This window comes from Leptosomus discolor, chromosome Z (assembly GCF_034619465.1).
Source record: "Leptosomus discolor isolate bLepDis1 chromosome Z, bLepDis1.hap2, whole genome shotgun sequence".
Lineage (NCBI taxonomy): Eukaryota > Metazoa > Chordata > Aves > Leptosomiformes > Leptosomidae > Leptosomus > Leptosomus discolor.
The window spans coordinates 72,271,306-72,297,634 of NC_141419.1; the positions used below are offsets into that span (position 1 = coordinate 72,271,306).

The 26,329-nt window shown below is 39.6% G+C and overlaps 1 protein-coding gene across 7 annotated transcripts in view; it reads left to right on the top strand.

Annotated features, from left to right (window-relative positions):
• PDE4D (phosphodiesterase 4D) overlaps positions 1–26,329 on the top strand; it is a 442,846-nt gene that overhangs the window by 316,971 nt on the left and 99,546 nt on the right. For 6 of the 7 annotated variants that reach the window (XM_086479625.1, XM_086479626.1, XM_086479627.1 and 3 more), the window contains 3 exons: positions 9,981–10,017; positions 13,871–13,944; positions 15,194–15,243. In XM_086479625.1, coding sequence (XP_086335751.1) covers positions 9,981–10,017; positions 13,871–13,944; positions 15,194–15,243 — 161 coding nt within the window. Of the gene's footprint in view, positions 1–9,980; positions 10,018–13,870; positions 13,945–15,193; positions 15,244–20,365; positions 20,369–26,329 lie in introns of those variants that run through there. The other variant, XM_086479632.1, reaches the window with a different exon arrangement.

Sequence of the window (26,329 nt, forward strand, 5' to 3'; positions counted from 1 at the left end):
TGATGACTGCTCACCTTCCCAAACGGCAGGCACTCCCCCAGCCAGCTTCCCCCATATATACTGAGTGTGACTTCATTATGATATTGAATATCCCCTTGGCTAGTTCCCATCTCCCAGCTTCTTGTGAAAATTAACTTTATCCTAGCGGAACCCACGACATTATCCACACCTTACTCTATACCATCTACGTAATGCCCAGATCCTACACTTTCCAATTATTTAACACTAGTTTTCATGTCCTTGATATATAGATATATACATATACACAGATACTGTTCCCCTAGTCTATGGGCGATCCCTCTAAAGTGTCTGTTGAGTCCATTTAATCCATGACTTTGGGGCTCCATCTGTTGTAACAGTCTTTCAGGGCAGGAGAGATGGTATTGAATTGTGGCATGCTGCATCCAGAGCTGGCAGCTGGTGAGTTTGTCATGGCCCATTGTGGGAGCTGCGTGAGGACACTGACACAATCAATGTGATCTAACAAGTGAACCTTTATTTCCGTGTTTCCAGTGCAATTTGTAACCCTCGACCACACCCAATAAATACTGATTGGCTTCATCGCAAATAACAGCCCATAGTCCAACCTGATTGGCCACATTATGAGTCATGTTCAAGTCATGTTCACAAATGTTCACACCCATCTTCTTCAAGAAATTAAAACTGCGTCGTTAATGGCGGCTGTCTCTTCTCCTGCACCTGTAAGATGTTCATGCTCCCTGCACCGGAAGTTGTTTATGATTTCAGCAGTTCCAGTACGTCCCAGCTCGGATTCTCTGGAAAGGCTGGATTATTCACATGTCCCTTATTTCATAAATGTCCTCTCACAGCCCATGCTCATAGTCTGCAAGTTGAGGATGTTGGTCTTAAGGAAGTTGCTGGGCACCAGTTGCTGAAGCCAGTTCAATTTACATCACTGCTGCTACTCACTCGGTTTTGTCAAAGTCCATCCTTCATTGATTTGAGTGATTCTTACTGTAATACCATTGATATGACATACAGCAACTGTGGTGGTGATAACACAGAGTGGCAGGGTTATTTAGCAGTTAACATCATATAATTTAATTCACTGGCTATTCTCACCCAGAATTAAATCCCCTTGAGGTACACATTGAACTTCCCCATCCTTCCGCAACACCCACCAAGTGCACCCAGGTCCTTGAGCAAAAGCAATCCCATGGATGGGTTTGCCCTTGCCCAAGGCAGGACTAACCCAAACTGTCTTCCCTAACATACTCTTCACATGCACTACAGGGACTTTATCCCCTCCTATGGTATGTGGGAGTTTTGACTGGGTAGGGTGAGCTTGATTGGTAGATCCTCTAGTGTTTACTAACCAGGTGGCTTTTGCTAAATATGTGTCCGATGTTTGAAGGTCCCACTCCACATTGCCCTCGGTGTGGTTTTTAGCAGACTGTTGTATTGTTCAATCTTCCCAGAGGCTGGTGCATGATAGGAGGTGTGATATACCCACTCAATGCTGTGCTCTGTGGCCCAGGTCTATGAGATTGTTTTGGAAATGAGTCCTATTGTCTGACTCAATCCTTTCTGGTGTGCTGTGTCACCATAAGACATGCTTTTCAGGACCCAGGATAGTGTTCCGGGTGGTGGCATGGGGCACAGCATGTTTTCAGCCATCTGGTGGTTGCTTCCAGCATTGAAAGCAAATGGTGCTTGCCTTGGTGTGTTTGTGGGAGTGTGACATAATGAATCTGCCAGGTCTCCCCATATTTGTATTTCAGCTATCGCCCTCCATACCACAGAGGCTTTAACCACTTGGCTTGCTTGATTGCAGCACAGGTTTCACACTCATGGATAACTTGTGTGATACTGTCTGTAGTCAAGTCCACCCCTCGATCACAAGCCCATCTATATGTTGCATCCCTTCCTTGATGGCCTGAGCTGTCATAGGCCCACCGAGCTATAAGTAATTCACCCTTATGTTGCCAGTCCAAATCCACCTGAGCCACTTTAATCTTAGCAGCCAGATCTACCTGTAGATAAAACTACAGAGTACCCCGTGGTGTGTACCTTCCATATTCTCTCCTTTGAGCAGAGGAGTGTACTCCCAATAGCTGAGATACAGGCCTGTACAGGTGGGGAGTAGGACATATCCTCTTCAAATTGCTGGAACTGCTGGGACAGTTGCTCCACAGCCAAGACACATGCCTGTACAGAGGAAGAGAGACTTGCTTTGTATTGCTGGAGTTGGCTAGCCAATTGATCCACTGTTTGTCCCTTGCCTTCTTTCCAGGATATTACTGCCAATGAGTTAGCATACGATAGTGGTGCACTTTGTAGAAACTTCCACCACATGGGCTGTGTGCATCGGACTTAATCTGGATCTATAGGTAACTGTCCATTATCCAGATCATTATAAATCACCTCCAGCACAGTTAATTTCCTCAGGTACTGGTTACCTCTCTCCATGGTGGTCCACTTGTCTAGTTGACATGTAATATCTTCCTTGAAGGGGTACCTCTCCTTCACGCCTGACAGGAGTCACCTCCAGAGGCTGAGGGCTTGTGTCCATTTTCCAGTTGCCATCTCAATGCCCCCTTCCCTAGACAGGGAGCCCAGATGCTTGGCTTCTCTACACTTTAATTGCAAACTACCAGTCCCATTAGCCCAGCACAGGAGCAGCCAGTGACAATGTGCTCACCTGGATGGACACTGAAATCATTTCACTTATCTTGCTGCTCACTTAGGGATAGGGATCAGGTGATTATCTCTGGTTCTGCCTCTTCCTCCTGTTCTCATGATGACCCTGGTTCACCTTCATCCCTCACTAAGCGAAATGGGTTTTTTGTGTATTCCTTCTTCTGTATAGGTGTGACTAATACCGGCACAGGTTGGTTCTCTGGTTCATCTGTAGCATCTGTCACTGGGCTTTCAGTAGCCACAGCACCTGTTGCTGGGGCTTGAGTAGCCACAGTGTTTGACATGAGTGTTGGAATATCCTCAGTGCCTGTTGGTTTGTTTTTAGGTCCAGAGACCTCTTCCCCTTGAGGGTACCGAAAGTTGAAAAGGGCTCAGTAGGCATGGGCCAGGCTGCAGCACATTGCAATGATTTATGTCTCTCTGGAATTGCCAGGTTGACAGCATACTTTTTCTAAATATTTTACCAGTTTTTCAGGATTTTGCACTTGTTCAAGGGTGAATTCCAAAATGTTGGAAGTGACCACTGTCCTAGGCTCTTGTCCACATCCTCTCACTCACCCTGCCACACATAACTATCCAGCCTTGGGGCAGATCTCTGGATGACATATTAAAAAATATTTCTGTAACCCTAAACAAGACCTCGGACACATTCAGGAAACACAGCAGTAAGAGCATGCTGTTTTGGACATCCCACGGATATTAAAAATTCTCAATAGCTGTTGTAATTAGTCTGAAGGAGAAAGGGGAGCTGAAAGAGAAGGAGAAAATATCATCACCCCACCCCCCACCACCCCCCTGTCTTCCCCATGGATTGGGTGCATTTACTAGTAAATTCTGAGAGAAGGCAACTGAGGTATGGGCATGACAACAATGCTGTATACAAATACCAGCTTAATGTCATGACCACTGATGAAATCATATCATAATTTGACATTACCCAGTACAGCAAAATTAGAGTCCTGATCCCTTTCCCGGAGGTGATAAACATCACCACAGGTGCATATAAGGTTTTACATACACAGTGCATGTAAGGATTTACGTAACATCACCATGTGACCAAATGAACCAACATTGTGATGAGCAACTATTTAACTAATGTAAGAAATGCATATAACAAAATTGTTTTAACATGCTCTGGTCAGATCTGCCGTTATCTTAACCTTTTGGGCCCCATGTTGGGCACCAAAAAGGACTGTTGTGGCTTAGGCCCAGATGGGAACAAAGCACCACATGGCTGCTTGCTCACTCCTCCCCCTGCTCCTCCGGTGGGATCGGGAGGAAAATCAGAAGAAAAAGGTAAAAACCTTGTGGGTTGAGATAAGGACAGTTTAGTAGAACAACACAAGGAGAGAAGAAACAACAGTAATAACAACAGTACTAGTGGAATAATACATAAAGCGAGTGACGCACAATGCAATTGCTCACCATCTAGAACCTGATGCACACCCACCTTCCCTAGCCAAGTGCTCTCCTGTAGCCTGCTTCCCACTTACATACTGAGCATGATGTCAGTATGGTCTCAAATATCCCCTTGGCTAGTTCGGTTCAGCTGTACTAGCTGTGCCCCTTCCCATCTTCTTGTGAAAATTGACTGGATTCAGGAACGCACGTATCGGGATCGAAGGCAGAAGAACGGATGGAATCCTCCTTTGACACAGACAATCAAAGAAGAGGGCTTAACTCTTGTGATCCCTTAGCTTTATACTGAGTATGACATATATGGAATAGAAGACTTAGTTGGTCAGTTTTGGGTCACCTTTCCAGTTCGCTCCTCCCTGCAGGTGCAATGTTTTTACTTGCTTATGACCCTTTCACTTAATGCACTCTAACATGGGGCACAGGATTTAGTCATCACCTTTGTTTCTATAGCAGCAAGTACAAGGAAGAGCCTTTCTGTGTACCATTCCTTGGTAGTAACACTATAAACATCAAGTGCTATCACTGCTAGAAGCAGACATTGTCTTGAAAAACATACTGTTAGTATCAGAAAGTGCAGTTACTTAGAAGAGACTTAGCTGGAAGTAAAATCACTGAACAGAATTAGTTCTGTTCTAGCCCAAACCAGGACAATACCTAATCCATGTTTTTCTTCTGTATTTATTTGACTTCACCTATAAAATGTTATTGGGGCAGAAAAAAAAATATCCTCGCAATTAGGGTAAATGTTCACCTTACTCTCTGTTCTCTGTGGTTTTGCACGTGATATATTTGTGTTCCAGGATATGTGCAAGCAAAACACGAATGTCTCATCTAAGCTGTATTTATAGCATGCTATTGGACAGTAAGTCTGAATCCACCTTGTATACAAAAATAAGTGAATGTCACATTTAACCCAAATGTAGACGTTTACACTGAAAAACGAGACTGCAATAGATTTTCTGGTTCAAACAGAATACTACTTTCATGTTCATCTTCTTTCCTGTTTTGTATGTTGTGTGTAGACAGTATGGATTTTCCCTTGCTTTTATGTTTGCAATGTTTCTATATTCAAAAGAAATAAATTAGAAATGCCCAAATACATCTCTGAAAAAATGGAATCAATTCATGTGACAATGTGATAAAAGCCTTAGTTCTTGCTGTGGAGGACAGGTCAGGGATTCCAAACAGCCACTGTGCCCTAGGGCTTTTCAAAGTCTGTTCGCAACTTTATTCTTTCAAACAGGCTATGTCCCAAGTTTGTAGCCAGAAAATCCAATAAGACTATGCCAATTGCATTTAAGGCCTGACCAGCATCCTCAGCCTGGACGTATCCTGGGGAGATAAGTGAGTTTTTCATTCAGATGGAGGAGTACGGTAAACAAGTATGATCATGCTTTAAACTGGTACAAAGCATCAAGATTCTTGCTACTAGTCTTAAAATTTATGCTATAAAAATTGTATCAAGATTAACCAGGAATTTTATTTTGGCCATATCTTGTCCATGAAAAGGTATGTGTCAAATTGGTGTAAATATATTTTGTACAGTTCCCCCACTTTGTCTAGATAGAGCTCTTATTTTACCTGTTTACATCTCCCATCTGCAATACCTGCATTCAGGATCACTCACTTAGTATTCTTCATGCACGGCTAGAAAGTCTTAATCTGAATTTACTATGGCCTTTACGAAGACAAACCTTATTCAGGACCTTTCCTGCAAAGCACCACACTGGCAAGTGTAGGCTCACATTTCTAGTGGTCTCTAAGGTCTGGAACTCACTTCACCTTAATGGATATCTTGACTTTTTTCTGACCACATTAAAAAAACACCCTCTCTTTTTTAAACTCTATCCTAACAGGTCTGCAGAATGTCTTTCTAGCCACTCCTCTTATCAGACACTAGCCACTCCTCTTATTAATTATCATAGGATCATATAATTGTTTAGGTAGGAAAAGACCTTTAAGGTCATCAAGTCCAATCATTAACCCAGCACTGCCAAGTCCAAACTTGTATTATCCCAAGTTAACTAAGAAATAAATGTTATGCAGACACTCTGTCCATCCTTGTGTTAATATTCGTGCCTGCTTCTCTGCCTGTCCATGCATACATCTCTTAAGTTTCTTTATAGTGGGTGTAAAGTTAATTACTGTCCCGTAATTGGGATAGAAGAGACAAATTAATGCCAATCTTGAGGGAAGAAAGCAGAATTTATGTACTTTTTATTTGGCAGCAGTCAGCTGAACATGTTCATCTGACTTCTGACTTAGCATAGCACTTTTATCTCTTCTCCAGGATGGGGACATTCACAGGTTATATACAGTGAGTTCAAATATGTCTCGTCAGAAAGGTTAGGAAGCAAAACCCAGAAAATTTGCAGAAGGTGAGGCTTCATCACTTTAATGTGGTAAATAACTTGCAATGAGTTATATAATCTTTGGTGTGTTAGTGGAAATTTGGCCTGTGTTTTATGTAACAGCGATTCATCTCATTGTGTGCTTTAGCAATCTTTTTTGGTGGTGGTGGATTCGATAATTTTAAATTTTGGGGCTGTGTGAAAACTATTCTGCTTTCAAATGTGTCTTTCCTTTGAAAAATGAAGATGTGAAGAAGTATGCCAGGCATTCTAGTTAACCGTGTCTATGTGAACAATTTCTTCTAACCCTGAAGGTTAACATCTCTGTCTTATTTAGAAGCTTGTGACATATTGCACAGGGTTTGCACTCCTTCTTGCTGCTTCTGTATGCGGCACTATCCTGTCCAGAATCCTGACAGAATCTTCTATCAGCTTTTGTATCTTCTGAAAAGAAACCAGCAGGACACTCATACATTGCAATATTTTCTACACCACAGTACGCTGTGGATCAATGGCACTTTAATTGAATCGTTCTTACTCTTCTGTACAAAAAATAACACAATTGCTTTAGACGTGTCTGCTCCCTTTTCGAGCACTCTCACCTTTTCCAGATTTCCTGACCCAATTTGGACTGAAGATTACTCACCACAGTATGCAGTTGCTTTTCTGTTCAAGCGGGTCTGGTGCATGCTAAACTGCTTTGCAGAAGCTGGGATATCTGTACTTTCAGTATCACACTGTCACCAAAATAATGGTAATTTCTGGAATTGTTGGTCTTGACACAAGGAGCATTTGAAAAGTGAAAATAAAATCCTGGGTTGCTTTCAGTGCATTAAATTAGTATTTAATAATGCCTTCTTTAAAAAATAACAAGATACAGTATTTTATCAATGTTCCAATGAAATGCAGCCCACCAAGAACTCAAATAGAATGAAGTTTGAAAATTAGAGGAATGGGGTCATGCTATTTTATAGAAAATAAAAAAAACACCCAGGGCAGAAATCCCAGAAAAATGTACTTGTTGCCTCTTAGAAGTGCCTCAGCATTCAAGAGGTGGCAAACAGGAGCACTGAATGGGAAGAAAAGCAAGAAAACACCACCTCCAGTAAGGAAGTCCACAAGAGATTTTGAGAAGGACCATCCTATTTTCATAGTTTTGCCAATCTGCACTTTGGCAGTTAGTAACTTTGTTGTAGCAGTTGCCTGGGAATTTGAGGCACTGATGAATATTTTATGCATTTGTGTCACATGTTGGACATTCAGAGTGTTTGCACTGACAGATGCTTCTGATGCTAGAAAGACCTAGCTCTACTTTATCTGTCTTATTTACAGGTAGAAGCAATTTAATATTTGTATTTTTTGTCCAGTGCTGCTGCTACTTGTAAAGCTTTTCCTCTGCAGAATTCCCCCCTTCATCATTTCCAAATGTGGGAGTTAGACTAGATCAGTAAAAAGTAAGTTTGCACGTTAATTTTAGATACTGATCACTCAGAAAACATACCAATTTCTAAGAATTAACTTAACTCTTTACTTTTTGCCTAAACAATCTGAGTAGCAAATAAAGTGGGTAGGCATGAGGAAGACTGGCAAATAATGTACTTGAGGCTTTAGGCTTTTCCATCTCTGCAGAAGTCATTCAGATGACCAATGCAGGATTCCTTGCTCTACAAAGCTGTGCCTCTTTTAAGCATCAAAACAGAAGAGAAAATGGAGTAGCTATATGCAAATAGTAAAAATATTCTTTATAAAAAGGAAGAAATTCCTTACTGAGGAACAGGTAAGACAGCTGTCACACAGCAGATAATACCATTTCACAGAGTTTGAAGACAAAGAGCATAATTTTTCTGGAAGTGAGGCAGCATACATATTCACAGTATGGCTGTTTAAGTAGAGAACAAGAGATAAAAGGAAAACATGGATATATCTTACCTTATGGTGAAGCCTTTGTGCAGCTATGTAACTCATTAAGCAATACTGATCAGAAATTACAGCTTAGGGCATTTCCTGATGTTTTCATGACCCACTGAAAATATGAAGAGGTACTAAACCCAGCTGGTCATTAACTCCCCTGTTAATGCCCTGGGCTGATTCATATATAGTCTGTAATAACCAACTGGATTTAGCTTCATTGGGCAATTAAAGCCTCTGAGTTCCTCCTGTTGTGCCATGTTTCTTCTGGTTCGGTGTGAGGATCAGGTTTACATACTTTCCAGCCAGACTGGGACTGTGGTTTCACTCAAAGCAACAGCTTGTTCCAACCACTACTGCGAAGACCTTGTCAAAAGTGCAGACTTCTTCCACAGGTTCTGTAAAAATCCATTTCTCTGTTTCAACTAACAGGAATAAGAGATGATAATAAAAACAGCCACACAGATATTAAGTATTATGATAATTTTGAAGATTGGGGAGTTTTGTTTTGTCCTTACAGGCTCTCTGGTTGTACTTACTGCTTTTTTGTTTAGGTTCTTGCAATACCTGCGAGAACATTATTGTCTTGTGGACAGATTATTATATATAAATTATATGAATGACGTAGCAACTCAAACACAAATCATATTTCCCCATTTATCAGAAAGTCTTTTTCTGATTATATTTTCATGGACTTGAAATCCATTCTGAAATACTAATTTTATGCTTAATCTTAAATAGCATTAAAAAATACCAAAGCAATGGTAATTTCTGCTGAAACCTGCGACTTGTAACTCATTGTGATAAATTCACTGCAGGAAAATACAGGAGAATCAAAACCAGAACCATATTGTATTTTAGTCTGGAAAATTTCTTTTCATCTTGATTGCTGCCATACACTAGATATGATAACTGAAAACTCCCAAGTTTTCCCTATTCCCATGGTCCCCTGGAGAGGTCTGACTCCATATCCTCAGTGCTACAGAGGCTACTTTTAAGCTCCACAGCCCTTCAGCCTACTTGTATTTACAAGACTATATTTTTTTGAAACCGCTTCAAGTGGCAGCTTTCAGTGCTGACCAAAGGAATCCCTGTCTCCTTTCCTCCCTTCTCCCCTACAGTGCGTCATCCTGGCACCTTGCCCATACGTCACCCCGTGGTGTGGGTGAGGTTGCCGCAGCAACAGCACACACTCGGTCACACCCCCTACAGCTGCAGAAGTGTGAGTCAGTTTGACAATTTTGCTAGGTTTTTATTCGTCTGCGATGCGCTGCCCAGCCATCTCCAGTTACTCGCCTGTCCAGTGCTCACAAACCTGCTGGTAACACTTAATGGGATTGCTTTCGGTATTTTCATCTCCATCCTATGGGATGAAATCTCTGTAGATTGGTCCTGGGCGGTCGGTCACCTGCCCAACCCACTGCGCAGAAATTGGCTCGTTCATCAGCCATCCCACAGTTGGGCAATAACTAAGTTGATATTTTCTTTTCAAAGAATGTGTACAGCAGTGGTAGTGAGTAACTACAGAAGAATAAAACTGGAGTTATCTACAGCACATTGTAAAACTTGACTTTCATTCTGTTAAAGCAGTAAGATAACTTTTCACTAATACCTAACTTACAACTCTGCTCATTTTTTCAGACATGGAGATGACTTGATTGTGACACCATTTGCTCAGGTAGGCACAATTTTGCCATATTTCTCACATGATCTTGCAATTTAAAGGCCAAATGGCAAACTAGTTACTTTCTGTTGTTAATATTATGTAACATATGTTTGCCTGAAATGAAAAAAAAAACCCATCTGAACAGAAAGTCATAAACCTCCCATTCTTGTTATCTATACCTCTCTTTTTGGTTATCTGTTGAAGTGCAACAACACGATAAACACCTTTAATTGATCTCTTTTCAAATACTGTAGCAGACAGTCATCATGAAGACAAATCTATGCTGTTATTCTGCTTTTTATAATTACAATTTCTCCTTTTGCGCACCTTTTATGCATTCAATTCAAGGTAATTTTTACATCAGAGATAAATTTTACCCAGAATGTTTAATTTCCTTTACAAAACCATCTCTATTTGTTTGATTTTTTCCATTCAGATTCTGTTTCATAAAATATTGGCTCAAAATTCTATATAATTTAAATGGAAACTCCATGATGTTTAGCAATAGAGCTGTCTTATCATGTATGAAAATTTAACATTGATATTCCTTGAACTCACCCATTTTGATAGGTTTTACTCTGTAAAAGACAGGAATGAAAGTTAATTCAGTTGAACCACAGGGGGAAAAAATATCTCTGGAAGTCATATGTGATTGAAGGTGAATGGAAAGAGAAAGGTTGAGTCACACAGCAGTCTCAAATAAGAACAAGGTGTCCAACTTCAGTCTGAATATGCAGGTTGCTTTGGTCTAATAATACGCTGTTAAAACAATAATATTTCATAGGTTATTATATATTTAATTATGTTGTAAACCGATACAGTGTGTATAAGACACTGCTGATCAAACCCTTAATATGAAGAATACCTTGATCTTTTATGAGCAGAGAAAATATTAAGCCTGAGTCTTTTCTAAAAATATAATAAGATCTCTCAAGTAGTAAATACACTTCAGCAATAATGGAAGAGAAGAAATTACAGGAAAACCAAGAAAAATAAAAAAGTAAAACCACTTCTGGTTTTAGTCCGTGAGGAAACATAAACCCTCTAACACTTGAGCACAGAAAAAATACAAATTTTATGGCGGCCAAGCAATCTAATAATATTTACTATATTTGAGTTCATGTTCATTGTCAGTTGAGTTTTTATTATGAATTATGCCACATAGATAGGACATGTTATAGTATGCCTAGAAAAACAGCAAATACTACAACCCATTTTTTTCCTGGAAAACACACCCTATTATTTTTAAGGATGGTTTTGTATTCTTGTGGTCATTGATGGACATGCTTCAGCAACTAGAGAAGAAGCAGTTGAATATTATTGGTACTTGCACCAAGATGCCGTAATTGGTTATTTGAGAGCTTTTAATATTTCAGTACAAAACCCTGTTAGCACTGGTTTAAATCAACCTGTTTTCATTTGCACTGAAGACTCACAGGGTGAGTTATCACATGTCACATTCCCTGACACAAGGGGAATTGAGATGCAGTTGAGAAAGTGTGCCTAATAGATGGGAAGTGACATCTGATTAGACTCTTAGGAAAAATGTAGCCCTTATCTAAAAATGATTTGAATATGCAAAAGTCCCAGCTCCCAGTGGGGCCTGCTCACAGACTACATTTGCAGTTAAGCACAGGGCCTGTCCCTGTGAGTTACGTTACCAGTGTTAGGACCTCACTAAGGACTTCAGAAATTAGATCCCAAGTGCCAGTACAATGCCTATGTATCATACAAACTACCCTTTTAATATCTTCCTACACCAATATTTCATTATGTAGATGCATTTTTGTGTTACAAACAGCAAAAGCACCATTTTAATCTGTTCGGGGCTTCCTGGTGGCTAGGTATGTGGAACACAAGTTCCAGTTATTTCAAACCATCCATATTTTCTTCAATTGATCAGGAGGCTTGTTTCATCTGATCATGAGCCTCCTGGTGGTTATAGTTACAATTTTAATCTTTCAGTTTCTATTCAGCACATCACAGTGGTAGTGCGGCTGCATTTATTAACTAGGGGTAGGGTGGCATGCTGTGTCCCCCACAGAGAATCTGGCCTCAGGACAAGCTAATTTACTATTTTTACCAGAATGGAATTTTGTAAGCTAAAATTTAAAAAATCTATCACAAGGATATTATTAGTTGCACTTCCTAGTATTGTAATATACAGAAACTGCTGTAACTTAATTATTCGTAGAATTTCACTTTTCAAAATAAAATCATTTGAGTGATTTGAAATTTAAGGCTAAATTCTTTTGTCTTTTTATCATCAAAAAAGTTTGATTTTTTAATTTATTTTAATTTATTTGCAATTGTTTGTGTAGAACTTGATTTTGAAAATAATGTTATTTACTTAGGAATTAAACCTAAAGAGGTTTGTAGGTGACTGGTTGCTTTTTGATCACAAATATAACTCTAGAAACATTAATCACAAGTGGAACCTCTGGACAGAGAAACTGTCACTTAAAGCAAATTATAATTAAGAATTCAAATTTTATTTTATGTACCTACAGTATAATATAATAGACTTATAAACATTAATACCTTTATACAATAAATCAAGTTGTTTAGATCCACTGTGGCAAATGGCCAAAGTTTTTATTGTCACTTTTACATTCATTTCTAGGTATGTGGGAATGCCTTGCACTTGCAGAAACTGTCAAAATATGTGCATGTATGCTAAATCAGATGGGATGATGGGCAGATACTGGACATTTCACCCCTGGACCTACAAAACAGTTATCTCACCTGTCAGAAGAACAAATAGAAGGACATACAAACCAGTCATTCTTATCTCCTGAATATTTTCTGTCTGTTACAAGCTTTCACTAAATCCTTCTTTCCTCTTCAGCCTCTTATCCCCTTCCTACCTCATGTATATATTTAAGGGGCTATAAAAAGATGGTTGTACCCTCCTTGACTCAGACCTGTGGAACCCAAATTCCTATTCCTGCCTTTGTTATTCCTAAGAAGGGCTCATCAGGGAACTAGCCCAGTCTGGGCTGAGAAACAACAATGGACAACTCCTGCAAAGACACAGCAGTGATAAACTTCCTCCTGTTCCCAGTCTGGTTCCAAACAACTCATCGTTCCTCTCTGACATCAGCTGAACTGCCTCTCCCTAGTTGGAGAGGTGCATCTTATTATCCTTACATGGTACAAAATTTGTTGCATTTATCCAACTGCCTTCAGGAGACCTAAAACACCTATAACAAGAAGACACTTCTCTACAGCCTCCGCTAGCTGCTGTCTTGCATGAAATTAAGGCCGGAAAGGAAGTAGTTAATTTATGTCGTCTTTCCCAAAGTGCAAAACTTGTAAGAGCCTGCAGACATTTCCCACCTGCTCAGACGATACCTTCCTCTTACTCTGGCCTTCTGCACTAAGTCCCCAAATCAACTGCACCCCTTAAAGGAGCCACTTTTATTTTTCCTGACAGTCTAGACAATCTCATTCCCTTTGTCCTTTGAGGTTTGTGGGGGCTGAATTGCAAGTGGAAGATTCTGTAATAATTTCTTATGCATGAAATATTAGGCTTGAATGAGCTATTCCCAACATGAATACTTTTATGGCCATTTTAAAGAACTAAGTAGTATTGGTGAAAAACTTTCCTCCTCTTCGACTAAGTCTGCCTTTAAACAAATAATGAGTTGTTTATGAGGAAAAAAAAAAAGAAATAAAAGATTGCCCTTGTATTACAGACATGTTATTGTTAAATAAAGGTCAAAGGCTTCAGACAAACCAACCCTGGAAGCCTCTTACAGTTGTTTTGCAATACCCATTCCTTTTTCTTTCAGCACAGTGGAGCAGAGATAAATCAGACTCATCTGTTCAGAAATTTAGACTGAAACCATTTTGTCTGTTCCAGGTGCTGGCCAGCCTGCGTACTGTACGGAATAACTTTGCTGCATTAACGAATTTACAAGATCGGGCACCCAGCAAGTGAGTGACAATTTTTGGCCACTGAACTTTTTGCAGTGATACTTTAAAAGTGTAAACTATGAATAACAATTAGATGTTACAGATGTCAGTCTGTGCCACCAAACCTGCATAAGACATGTGGATGAGTAATGAGTTTGTTAATCCCTTGAAGATGTTATACTTGATAACTGGGATGACAGCCCCCTTGCGTACTAATTGCTCTTGCACTGCTGCCCTTGCACAAAATAGGAGTGTTTTTGTGCAATTTATATGATTTTCAATAAATTAGTCCTATGTCAAAGATCATTCAAAGATGATCATTCAGTCATAGTTCAAGTCTTGCAAATGAACAAAAGCGAGCAGACAGCTACACTTACTGTAAGCTACTTGCATGATCTGAACCTGGAACTCTGCCTAACTCATCCAAGACAATGACATCCCACTTACCCACAGTAGGTCATGATTATAAATTAGACATTATAAATATGATCATTCTCCAATTATGTTACAGCATCACAGTTAACATTAACATTAGTTACACTGGCAAATTTTGTAGTGGAATCATTTCCCTCACCCAAAATGTGCGTCTTTAGAACTTATAACTAATTAGCATTCCAAAGACAGCTGCCTCCTGTTGCATATGCAGTACCCCTAGAAGATATTTCCAGCCCCCTTGATTGGGATAAGCAGACCCTATGTGTCCCCTGCTTGCAATCATCCACACATTATTTTGTGTGGATGACTTACACACAGCTGTGTCAGTCCAGCAACTTCTAGCTTTCTTCAATGGGCAAAGCAGTCCACTGAGCTGTTTGCCCTAAAGATTACTGTGAAAGGCATACACAAAATAATGTGTGAAATGTATATGCAAAATAATACAGTGAAAAATAATTTTAAAAAAAAATTTCAAGTCAAAGAATGTGGGAAGTGCAAGCCATGTCAGTATAATGATAACTATGTCTATAAATCAAACTTTAGGCTAGGTATAAACTCTAGGTATGATTAGGCAGGTTTTTTATGAACTTGTAATTCCTAAAATATTCCTCTCTTGGAGTTTCCAATCTGCAGAGAGGTTTCAGGGTCAGTTGTGAATTCCCTTCTACACTAGAAACAAGAATCTGTTCTAAATGAACATTTGATTTGGCAATGCTAGGGTTTTCTAGTCACAAATAATTTCCCAAGGAAATGTATTTTCTATTACTTTGTTCAAGGATTGAGTCATCTCTGTGTTTATCAGGTTTATATCTTTTTTTTCTTTTCTTCTAAACAGACGATCACCAATGTGTAACCAACCATCTATTAACAAAGCAACTATAACTGGTAAGAAGAACATGACTAAAATTCCTCTGTGAAACCATCATGGGTTTCTAAATTTAGTATTTATTTATAAAAATATCTCACTGAAAACTGCATTTTATTATAAAAACCTTATATTTTTTCCTGTCCTTATATCTGCTTTATTAAAGAAGATTTGAGTCATGTGGTGACTCAAATTGGTGACTTTTAGCATTATATTATGTTAGCTTTCTGATTTCTGTCTTACTACCCTAGTTTTAATTTCTCTCTCAATTTTTTTTTTCTTTATGTACTAGTGTATGATTGTGCCATGATTACCTTCATTAGTAACTTTTTGCAATGAAATCTAGTAGAAAGAACTGGTATGAGGAATGTATTCAACTTTTATTTGGGACATGGAGTTCTGTAGCTATACCGAGGCAAAGTCTTCGCATTACAAGCCCTTAGGCAATAAGTAGAAATTTCAAATCTGACTTTTCTGATTTAGGATGGTAAATTCTATTTCCATAACATTTGTAGGTGTGTAAGGGCAAAAAAAAAAAATGCCTTTGTTAAAGACACTATTATTTCTAAGGAAACATTAACTTGAAAACAGGACTGGCGTTGTAAGTTATGTGAGCAGTTCCGAAAATTTTACCCTGCGGCACTTCTGGTTATTACTATGGCAACTTGGTCTTGGACGTCTTTATGGGAACACATTTTATTTGACCTCTTATTTTTTACATCATGTTAATCCATGTCTTCTTATACTGTGTAATTTTCCAGGTAGTTATATTCTTTATGGTGTGTTGGCAGAGTGAAAGAGCATTTGCTTTGCCTCTGGACGAAAGCATACAGACACTTACTAAACAGGCAATTTATCATTTAAACAAAAAACTTAATGTTTCCACAATTTTCAAAATCACTTTTGTGTTTTTAATTGTGTAATGGATTTGTAACTCAAGGAAGAAATGATACTTAAGCTCTTTTGAGGAGAAGCGTGGCTTTGTCATGTTCAATAGTTTCTGTCTTTAGGCTCTGGAATACGTTAAGATTGTTAGGTTTTTTCATCTAGTCTCACATAATATCCATATTTACCTCTAGAAGATCCAATCTTGGCAGTTCTGTAGAACTTTCTTTTTCTGGGAACTCATGGTGTAATCTGGGCATTTCTGTGTAGGACTTGTGTAGGGAACAGAGTTCAATGTTTGAAAAAGCATCCTCAGTTAAGAATGCACTTCAATCATACTTAAATTCATGGTAATTAAATAAATAAGAAGAGGAGACAGATAAATACTTGAATCAATTATAATCATAATCCTTTGTTAATATATTCCTTTAAGAGGTAATTTTGGGCATCGGTTTCAAATTACTCTCTATGAGACGTTTCAGTTATTGATAGATGTTACACATATTTTTAATTGTGGAATTTGTCTTACACACACAGTTATCCCAAAGCCTGTTATCTTAACTGGAGATATAGATACTGGAAAATAGGGCCCTTTCTTTGGTCCCAAGGGACTAACTTCAGAAAGCTTGCAACACAGTAAAATCCCTGACAGTAAAAGAAAATATGATAACCAGAAGAGAAGATATACATGCATGTGAACACACAGCATGCTTACCTTACGTGGCTTTCCCACAGTTGTTTGCCTGAGGTCAGCTTCTTTTCTCTAGAAGGAGAAGCTGCTCAGACAGCAGAACCCGAGACACACTCTGCTGGAAGATGCTATTGCTCTTTCTAAATTCCTCCCAATCTGAAGGTTTCCATTCAGTTAAACCTCAGAGTGCACTCTACACATCAGAGGCAATAAATAATCTGAAGTTTTAATGGTTAGAAGGAAGGTGGTGCAGTCAGTGCTGCAATTACTCCAGAAAATGCTTCTGTGCCAAGAAATTTAAAGGAAGCAAGAGAAGACAAAGAAGAGTAAGGACAATTTAATCTAATTTAGTTTAATCTGATTTGTCAGAGATGCTGCTGGAATTGCTGTGCCCAAATTATGCATTGAAGTGGGTGAGCTAGGGCCTGTGTGCATTGGATGTAAGTGGCTAAAAGACTTTAATGATACAGGAAAGATATTGGGCCACTATAAAGCATGAAAATGGCTCCAATTAATTTTGACTGTTGAATGGATATTGAGGATGGATACTATTTTGCCTGAACGTATTTGTCCGTTCTTAGTCATAGACTGTTTTTGATATTTCCATAGCACATATTTCATGGCATAAGCACAGTGCATAGAGGCTTTCTTAACGCATATAAAAATCCTAATAAAACGTGTTGCACTACAGCACGATGCCAAGAAGGAAGATACATTACAAATACTTTTCCTGCTCTTCACTGAATGGTTGAAAACCCTTTCAGACGCTACTCAGCTTTTTGAATTCTTCTATGGAATATTTGAAATGTAGCTTGTGCAGATGCTTCCTGCTGAGAAATACTCCTGGTTGTGCTGTTCTCAGAGTTCATGTCATGGAGTATCCAGAACAATACACCAGATGGGTAGAGCCCCACCACATCATGCAGATGGCTCAGCTAGCAATCTCAGCAAGAACTGATCACCAGTGTGACAAACTAGGTGACTGGAAGGCACAGTGTCACTAAACTATGTCAATGCTAAACCAGAAAAAAAGACACTTAAGATGGAGAGTTTATGTTGCTAAGCTTCCTGGAAGAAGTGTCTTTAGGAAGACTCTAACTGAGGAGAGGGATGATTACAGAAAGCAAAAGTGTGACAAAAGGGAACTACTGCAGAAGATAAGGGGCAAATGACAAGAGAAAGATAAAGGGACTTGGTAAAGCCAAGTGACTGAAATAGCAAGTGAAAAATTCTCCCATTTACTATTTTAAGAATTCACCCTGAGGCATAACTGTGGGAGAAAATGCATTAGCAAAAAAAGTAAGAAACTGTGGAATTTAGAAGTGGAGCTGCACAGGAATCAAATGTTCAAATTCTTAGAAGCAACAGCAACTATGGTGGCCTTAACATATGCAGTGATTTTTCAATGTAAGTAGGTAGAAGTTGATCAAAATATGGTCTGTTCTATTCAATATATCCACATGAATCCCTTCTGGAAACTGTGTTGAAAGAAGCCAATAAATATCAATGGCATACTTGATCTTCAGTATTAGCCAAGTATGTTATAGCATGCTAAGTGTTCCTTTTGCAGACAAATTAGGGGGTAGGAGGTGGGAGCTTTTAATGTAACAACAGACTTAGATGGCACTTTTCGTACTTGCTTTAGACATCTAGGAGGTAGGTATCTATTTTGTCAAGGCTCTTCAGAGTCCCTTTATAGTCAGTATGAATAAGCAGACATGCAAACTGACTTATGTTTGATGTCTTCTTTAAAGGCAGAGGAATTGCTCCCTAAAAGTGCCATCTCTCTCCCATGACTGAGACCAGCCTGGGACAACTCCCTGTTTGCTGTACAGTGTTTTCATGTGTGGTGTTCAGTGCTTCAACCAGAAGAGGTGTTCCTCTCACTATGAGTCATATTTTCAAGGCAGTGATATGAACGGTGTTCCATTTCAACTTGATAATAATTCTCTTAACTTGACCAGTGAATTATAAATAATGTTTTCATTTTCAAAAAAGTGAAACTAGATGTGGCTCAAGGATTGAGCTTGCAAGTTTTAATTTTTACCTGCTAAAAAAGTGACCAAACTTTAGATATCTTTTGATTACTACAGTTCTAATAGCTGCATTTCTAAATCAGAATAATTTGAATTAGGAAGGAACCATATAAGGTCTTTCTGGATATGTTTCTTATTTAAAGCAGATAGGAGTTCTTCCAATTTCTCTGTCCGCTAAAGTCAATTTGCAAACTCAGTCTGGCAGCTGCTTTTACGTGCAAAGATTCTGCATGCAGAAGGAGATAAATTTGTCCAAAAGGACAAGTTTCTGAGCCTCTGAATACCATCACAACTACTGATGAACTGGCAAGTATTAGTTAACCTGAAATCATAGACACAGGGTCTGATTCATATATATACATATATTAGCTAGACATAATACCTAATTCATAGTAATATCTTTAAAGTGGATTTAAATGTCAATTACATAAATGGCCTTTTATATTACAAATGCAATGCCAAAGTACCTGTAAGAAGACTTGTATATGTAACAAAGAAGTCAGGTAATTTAATCATAAAGTAAAACATAATTGCAAAATTGCACTTCTTAGAAGTTATTTGGACTTTACAAATTTTGCATCAAAAATGACCCAAACCTATTTCATCAGAAAGAGGAAAATATATGAAATTTTTCAATAAAAAGCTACATTTCATTTATTAAAATCTAGGAAGCCTGTGGCTTAGTGTCAGGAAAACCCTTTCAGATTTTGTTACAGCAATAGAGAAATAAACTATTTGCAAAGATTATGAGTTTATAAATCTAACTGAATTAATTTGCTACACCACGTTGTTTTCATTGCTTCTTATTGGACTTGAGTTACACTCTTTACATGCATGGCTCTGCATCTGAAATCCAGCAGAAGTCAATATCCTGCTAAATAAATTGAATTCTTGAATGTTTTTCATGGGCTTTGTCCAACATAGTTCATTATTTGTTTTTATTAGCTTCAGGTTTCCTATTTAAGCTTATGGTTGTGAAATCAGATCTACCAGTTTTTTGCTAGAGATTTTATTTTATCACATTGAAAGTATAATTAATCATTATTTGATAATTAAATATTAATTAATTAATTAAAGATTAGCCTCCTGTCTTTCAGTATGACACACTTAAGCAAATAGCACTATGGTAAGCTAAACATTTATATTCATACTAAACTCCTAAATAGAAGCAGCTGGACATAACAAGAAAAAACAAAGGTTACAGGATGAAAACCAGTAGGTCACACCTTTGGGCACTGGGAATAATAGATTGAGTGTCTGTTTCTCCATGTAAGTGTATCTCACTCATACCACTTCTGTAACTGAAAGATTTTATTGGATAACAGGACCGAATTAAAATAGAGTAAATTCTTGTTCAATAAGAAGTAACGTTCTTGACATGCTTTAAACTGTTCAAAAGTCCAGAAGGCAAAGTCTGCTGACTCTTCCGCAGCCTGACTGGACTCTACAGTGTACCACTGCATGGAGATGTCCTCAATAACCAAAAGGTCTTTTATTCTTTCCTGTGTCTGGGATTCTGCCAGAGCACAGCAGGTGATAAAGCGAATATGAGAACACATGTGGACAAAACAAAAAGAAAAAACCATATGCCTTACAGAGGTTAATTCATGCAATACTGGGGTAATTGCCACTAGCTTCGGAGTGGGTATATAGGATTGAGGGGATCCTAATGTATATGAAAACAGAGGCTTAAAAATAAAGAATATTTAAGTTTTTAACAAAAGAAAACTCATAATACAGTATCAGTGACACATTTTAAAATGCTAAAGACCTTAGTTTTCATACCCAGATTTAAGCAGATGTACAAAACATGCCCTATTCAAGATGTAATTGCAGTATACATATCACTCCTCTAGGTTTAGACAGCAGGATTACATTTATGAGAAATTCCCACTCCTACTTAATTTGCCCGCTAAATATATATTTATCTTATTGCAGAGAAGTATTCTTGTGGTAAACTGCACTGCCAAATTTTGGCAGAGACGAGGTAAAATGTTCTGAAATCCTCACTCAAGTTTACTGAGTGAAGGTTTCTTTCCTGAAGCATTGGAGAACCTGACACCCTGGTTTTAAAGGGAGATATTTTTGATAAAATGGTGTTTGTTCTTCATGCAGTATGTTGACTGATATGTAAACGTTCTGTTCTTTATACTTTCGCTTATGCCCGTACACCTAATGGATGTTTTGAATGAATTTAACTCACCTCAATTAGTTTAATTTCAGGGTAAATACCACAGAAACTTACATTGTCAAGTGTGAATGTGATTTGTAGCATTTTCACATCTTTCAGTCTGTGGTAAAAGCCATCTATTTGAGAAATTAGCAGATGTGTATCTGCAGATTCACAGCAGGATAAGAGCATACATCACCAGCGGGTGAATTCAAGAATTATAAGTGCTTTATATGAACAAAAGTCACTGGCACACACATGCTGGTCCACTTCAGTTTACTTCCTAGGGGAATATGTTCAATACTTACATTTAGGACCAGAATTCTTACTAAGAGTCAGTTAAATGCATCCTTTTAACTTCTGTGAATGCTTTTGAAACTCCCTCTTTATGTGAACTATGTGAAGACAGCCACATACATTACAAACCTTTTCTCAGACAGACTAAAAAAATAGCACATCATGTAGTTTGATGTAGATTTTAAGCCATGTGAAGAGCAGTAAAACAAGAGAGAGGAACTGACAAACTGAGTGAAAGCTATGTGGAAGTTTATATACCTATATGAAGCTGTTCATATTAATGGAGTCCTGAAAATGTGTTCTTTGGAAGACACCCATAGCACATATACATGTGAGTGCTATTTGTCACTGTCAATCAGATAAATAAGTATTTATCATTTTGTTATTTCTATCCAACTCAACTCCTGCCTTTAAAACCAAAAGGCCTGTTATAAATTCACATCCCAGGCCTAATATTCTATTTTATGTTAAATTGAAGTACTTGTCACAAAAAACAATTTAGAAATCAGAGCTGACTTACTTATCATGGTTTCTTGCATGGCTATTCATATAATTATCATCTGTGCAACCCTATTGCTCTTACATCTCTTTAACATCCTTTCAGAACTTGCACATTCTCTATAAAGAAGTAATTTCCTTTCTAAAAAAATAAAACAAAATATTGATGGTGTTATGTAGACCTCTGTATGGCATAGACCAGTTTGAAAGGAAACTCTTCAGTTGTTGCTTTCTCTTGCTGCTGGTACTTCTAAGAGTCTTTAAGCATCTACAGTGCCATCAAGTTTTGAAACTCAGTAGACAATTTGAAACTGCAGAAAAAAATCCTAAGGAATAGGAAAAAATGTATTTTTTTGTCAGAAAAAAATATTTTATCATAACATAAAGCAATTAACACTGGTCTGTAATCCACTATTTGGATTAATCAACTTAAATTTGGTATTAGTACATAAAATACGAATGCAATTAGAAGATCAGTAGTCCTGCATATGGAATGGAGTTTCAAAAGACTGTGCATTTTTCATTAAGCTGTTGATATATAATACTGAATTTTGTTTGTGGTCTGTATCCTTGTCCAGTTCTAGAGTTAAGTTACTGATCTCAGGGCTTTGCATACTGAAAGGACAGTAGAAACAGATGGTTGAGATGGAAGGAAGATTAAAAACTAAATGACTGGTCTACATGGTGTAGAGTGTCTTCTTGAAAAGGTTTATTTTGATGGGTGGCGATATTGCAATTGCGGGTAAAATCTAAGATATATCTGAACCTAGAACGTACTCCATTCTATGGTCTTTTTAGACCAGACCCCAACTCACATTTATGTGATAAACTCTACTGTGAATGTATGTGTCAAGCTTCAGTTTGGGAAAGGAAATTATACTTTTGAATATCTGGGGTGATGTATAATGGACTAACATTTTTTTCTTGTTGCGCAATGCAGTTTGCATGGCAGTTTGTGCGGAAGGGTGCACAGGGAGGGCAGTCTTCAGAAAAAGGGCTATTTTCTTCTGGGAGCCAGCAGAGGTAGCCTGCTGTTGAAACAAATTGGTTTCCACCTGCACCAACTGAAAGTTGTGGCTGAAACCCACATGGAATTGATTAAACCTTCCCATGCCCAGACTGACAACCCAAGGACTGAAAGAGCTGCCAGACCCAAAGTTGTACAGAACTCCAGAACCTGCAAGTGCCCCTAGAGTCTGAAGGTAGAGGTGGATGTCATGGTTGCAAGTGTGCTCAGCTGGAGGAACTCTTCAAACAAGTGGCCATGTTACAAGAACAGCTTAACAGGCAGTGCAGTATTTGAGTGAGAGATCGATGTATGGTATTGTGCTGTCACAAGCTGAAGAACAGCCCTGCCTTCAGACTTTACAAAGGGAAGGTAAGCTTGCTTCCAGCCCTAAGGTGACAGACTCAACCGACTCATGAGACAAAGGAGACTGGACTCTTGCCTCTGCTTGAGGCAGGAGCAGGATTCTTTCCCTTCCCTCTGAAGTGTCCCTACCAACAGGTACGATGCCCTGGGAATGGAGAATGAAGAGGGAGTGAATACCAGGCAAGAACCAGGAAAGGCCAACCGTGCAAAGTTGGTCCAGCCACCCACCCACATTAGAACTGGTGCCACCAGAAAAGTACACAGTGTGTTAGTAATTGGAGACTCCTTGCTACGAGGCACCACCTGAGCCCATTTGTCACCCAGACAATATCTTCAGAGGAGTTTGCTGCCTGCTGGAAGCTCACACCCATGATGTCATGGAGAGGCTGCCCAGTCTGGTAAAGCCTGCAGACCATAATTTGTTCGTACTATTCCAGGTAGGATCGAATGATGCTGCAATGAGGAGACTCAGAAACATCAAAACAGACTTTGTGTCCCTCAGAACAATGTTAAAGGGACTGGAAACACAGGTGGTGTTCTGCTCTACCCTCCCAGTCAGAGAAGGGTGTTTGAGAGAAAGGAGGCAAACTGAACAGGTGAATGGCTCTCTGCATAGCTGGTGCCATGCTCAGGGTCTCAGTTTCTACAATCTTGGGCATACCTTTGAGAAAGCGGGCCTGTTGACAGCTGACAGCCTCAGCTGACCAAGTATGAACAAGAGCATCCTGGGCAATAAGCTGGCTGTACTTACAAACAGAGCTTTAAATTAGATGTAGTGGGGGAAGGGGATGGTGTTTTAAAAGCACTCGAGAAAAACCAGAAGCTGCTGAGGTATTAGGAAGCAGTGGGGAACCCCCTGAGAACTGCCTCAAGAGCCAGGATGAGCTCCTCTAAAAAGAGGATGTGGCTGATAGCCCAGCTGAAGTGCCTCTATACCAATGCATGCAGCATGGGAAACAAATGGGAGGAGCTGGTAGCTGCTGCCCAGATGGAAAACTATGACCTGATTGCTATCACAGAAACTTGGTGGGATTAATCGTACAATTGGAGTGCTGTGATTGATGACTATAAAGTATTCAGAAGAGACAGGCAAGGAAGGAGAGGTGGGGGACTTGCACTCCATGTCAAAAATTGATTGCACAGAGTTGTCTTTGAAGAACAGCACAGGTCAAGAGCTTATGGGTGAAAATTAGAGTCCAAGCCAACAAAGGAAACTTTGTTGTTGGTGTCTACTGCAGGTCACCCAAACAAGAAGAAGGCGTTGATGAAAAGTTCTTTCTTCATCTGCAGGAAATATCACGCTCACACACCCTGATCCTGATAGAGGGGTTCAACCACCACAACATCTGCTGGAAAAACAGCACAGGGAACTACAAGCAGTCCAGGAAACTTCTGGAGTGCATTGAGGACAACTTCCTAGTACAGGTGACAGAGAACCCGACCAGAGGAGAGGCATTGCTGGACCTATTGCTCATTAATGCAGAAGTTTTTATTGGAGAGGCCAAGACTAGAGTTAGCCTGGGCTGCAGTGATCATGGCCTGGTGGAATTCTAAACCTTGAGGGGTACAGGAAGGGTAGAAAGTAGATTCAGGACCCTAAAGCTCAGAAATGCAAACTTTCATCTGTTTAGGGTGCTGGTGCCCAAGATCCCTTGGGAAACTGCCCAAGATATTTAAGGACATTTTTCTTAGGGCACAAGAGCTCTCAATCCCAATGTACAAGAAGTCAGGCAGGGGAGGCAGGAGGCCAGCTTGGCTGAGTCAAGACCTCTCAGACAAACTAAAACACAAAAGCAAAATGCATAGACAGTGGAGGCAAGGATATACATCCCGGGATATGGCCCGAGAGTGCAGGGAGGGGATCAGGAAAACCAAGGCACAACTGGAGCAGAACTTGGCTAGGGATGTGGAAAATAACAAGAAGGGTTTCTTCAGGAACACAGGATAACAAAGGAGGATGAAAGAAACTGTACCCACCCTGGTAAGCACAATGGGAGACCTGGCTACAACTGACATGGAGAAGGCTGAGGTACTCCCCAACTTTTTTTGCCTTAGTCTTCACTGGCAAGTGCTCTAGCCACACTGCACAATTCACAGAATCCAAAGGCAGGGGCTGGGAGAATGAAGTACTGCCCAGCGTAGGAGAAGAACAGGTTTGAGACCATCTAAGGAACCTGAATGTGCACAAGTCCATGGGACCTGATGAGATGCATCCAAGAGTCCTGAGGGAACTGGAAGATGAAGTTGCCAAGCCACTTTCCATCCTATTTGAAAAGTTGTGGCAGACTGGTGAAGTTCCCAGTGATTGGGAAAGGAGAAACATAACCCCCATTTTTAAACAGGGAAAAAAGGAAGACCAGAGAACTACAGGCCAGTCAGTCTCACCTCTGTGACTGGACAGATCATGGAGCAGATCCTCCTGGAAACTACACTAAGGCATATGAAGAACAGAGAGGTGATTGTTAACAGCCAACATGGCTTCACTAAGGATAAATCCTGCCTGACAAAATTGGTGGCCTGCTATGTTGGGGTTAGAGCACTGGTGGATAAGGGAAGAGCTACTGACATCATCTACCTGGACTTGTGCAAAGCATCTGATAAGTGTTCCATATGACATCCTTGTCTCTATACTGGAGAGACATGTATTTGATGGATGGACCACTTGGTGGATAAGGAATTGGCTGGATGGTCACACTCAGAGAGTTGTGGTCAACAGCTCGATGTCCGAATGGAGATCAGTGATGACTGGTGTCCCCCAAGGGTCCATATTCAGACCAGTATTATTTAACATCTTTGCTGGGGACATGGGCAGGGGGATTGAGTGCACCCTCAGCAAGTTTGCCGATGATATCAAGCTGTGTGGTGTGGTGAATACATCCAGAGGGACCCTGACAGGCTGGAGAGGTGGGCCTCTGCAAACCTTATGAAGTTCAACAAGGCCAAGTGTAAGGTCCTGCACCTGGGTCAAGGCATTCCCAAACATGGATACAGGCTAGGCAATTAGTGGATTGAGAGTAGACCTGTGGAGAAGGACTTGGGGGTGCTGGTGGATGAAAAACTGAGTATGAGCCAGCAACATGCACTCACAGCCCAGAAAGGCAATCAGATCCTGGGCTGCATCAACAGAAGTGTGACCAGCAGGCCAAGGGAGGTGATT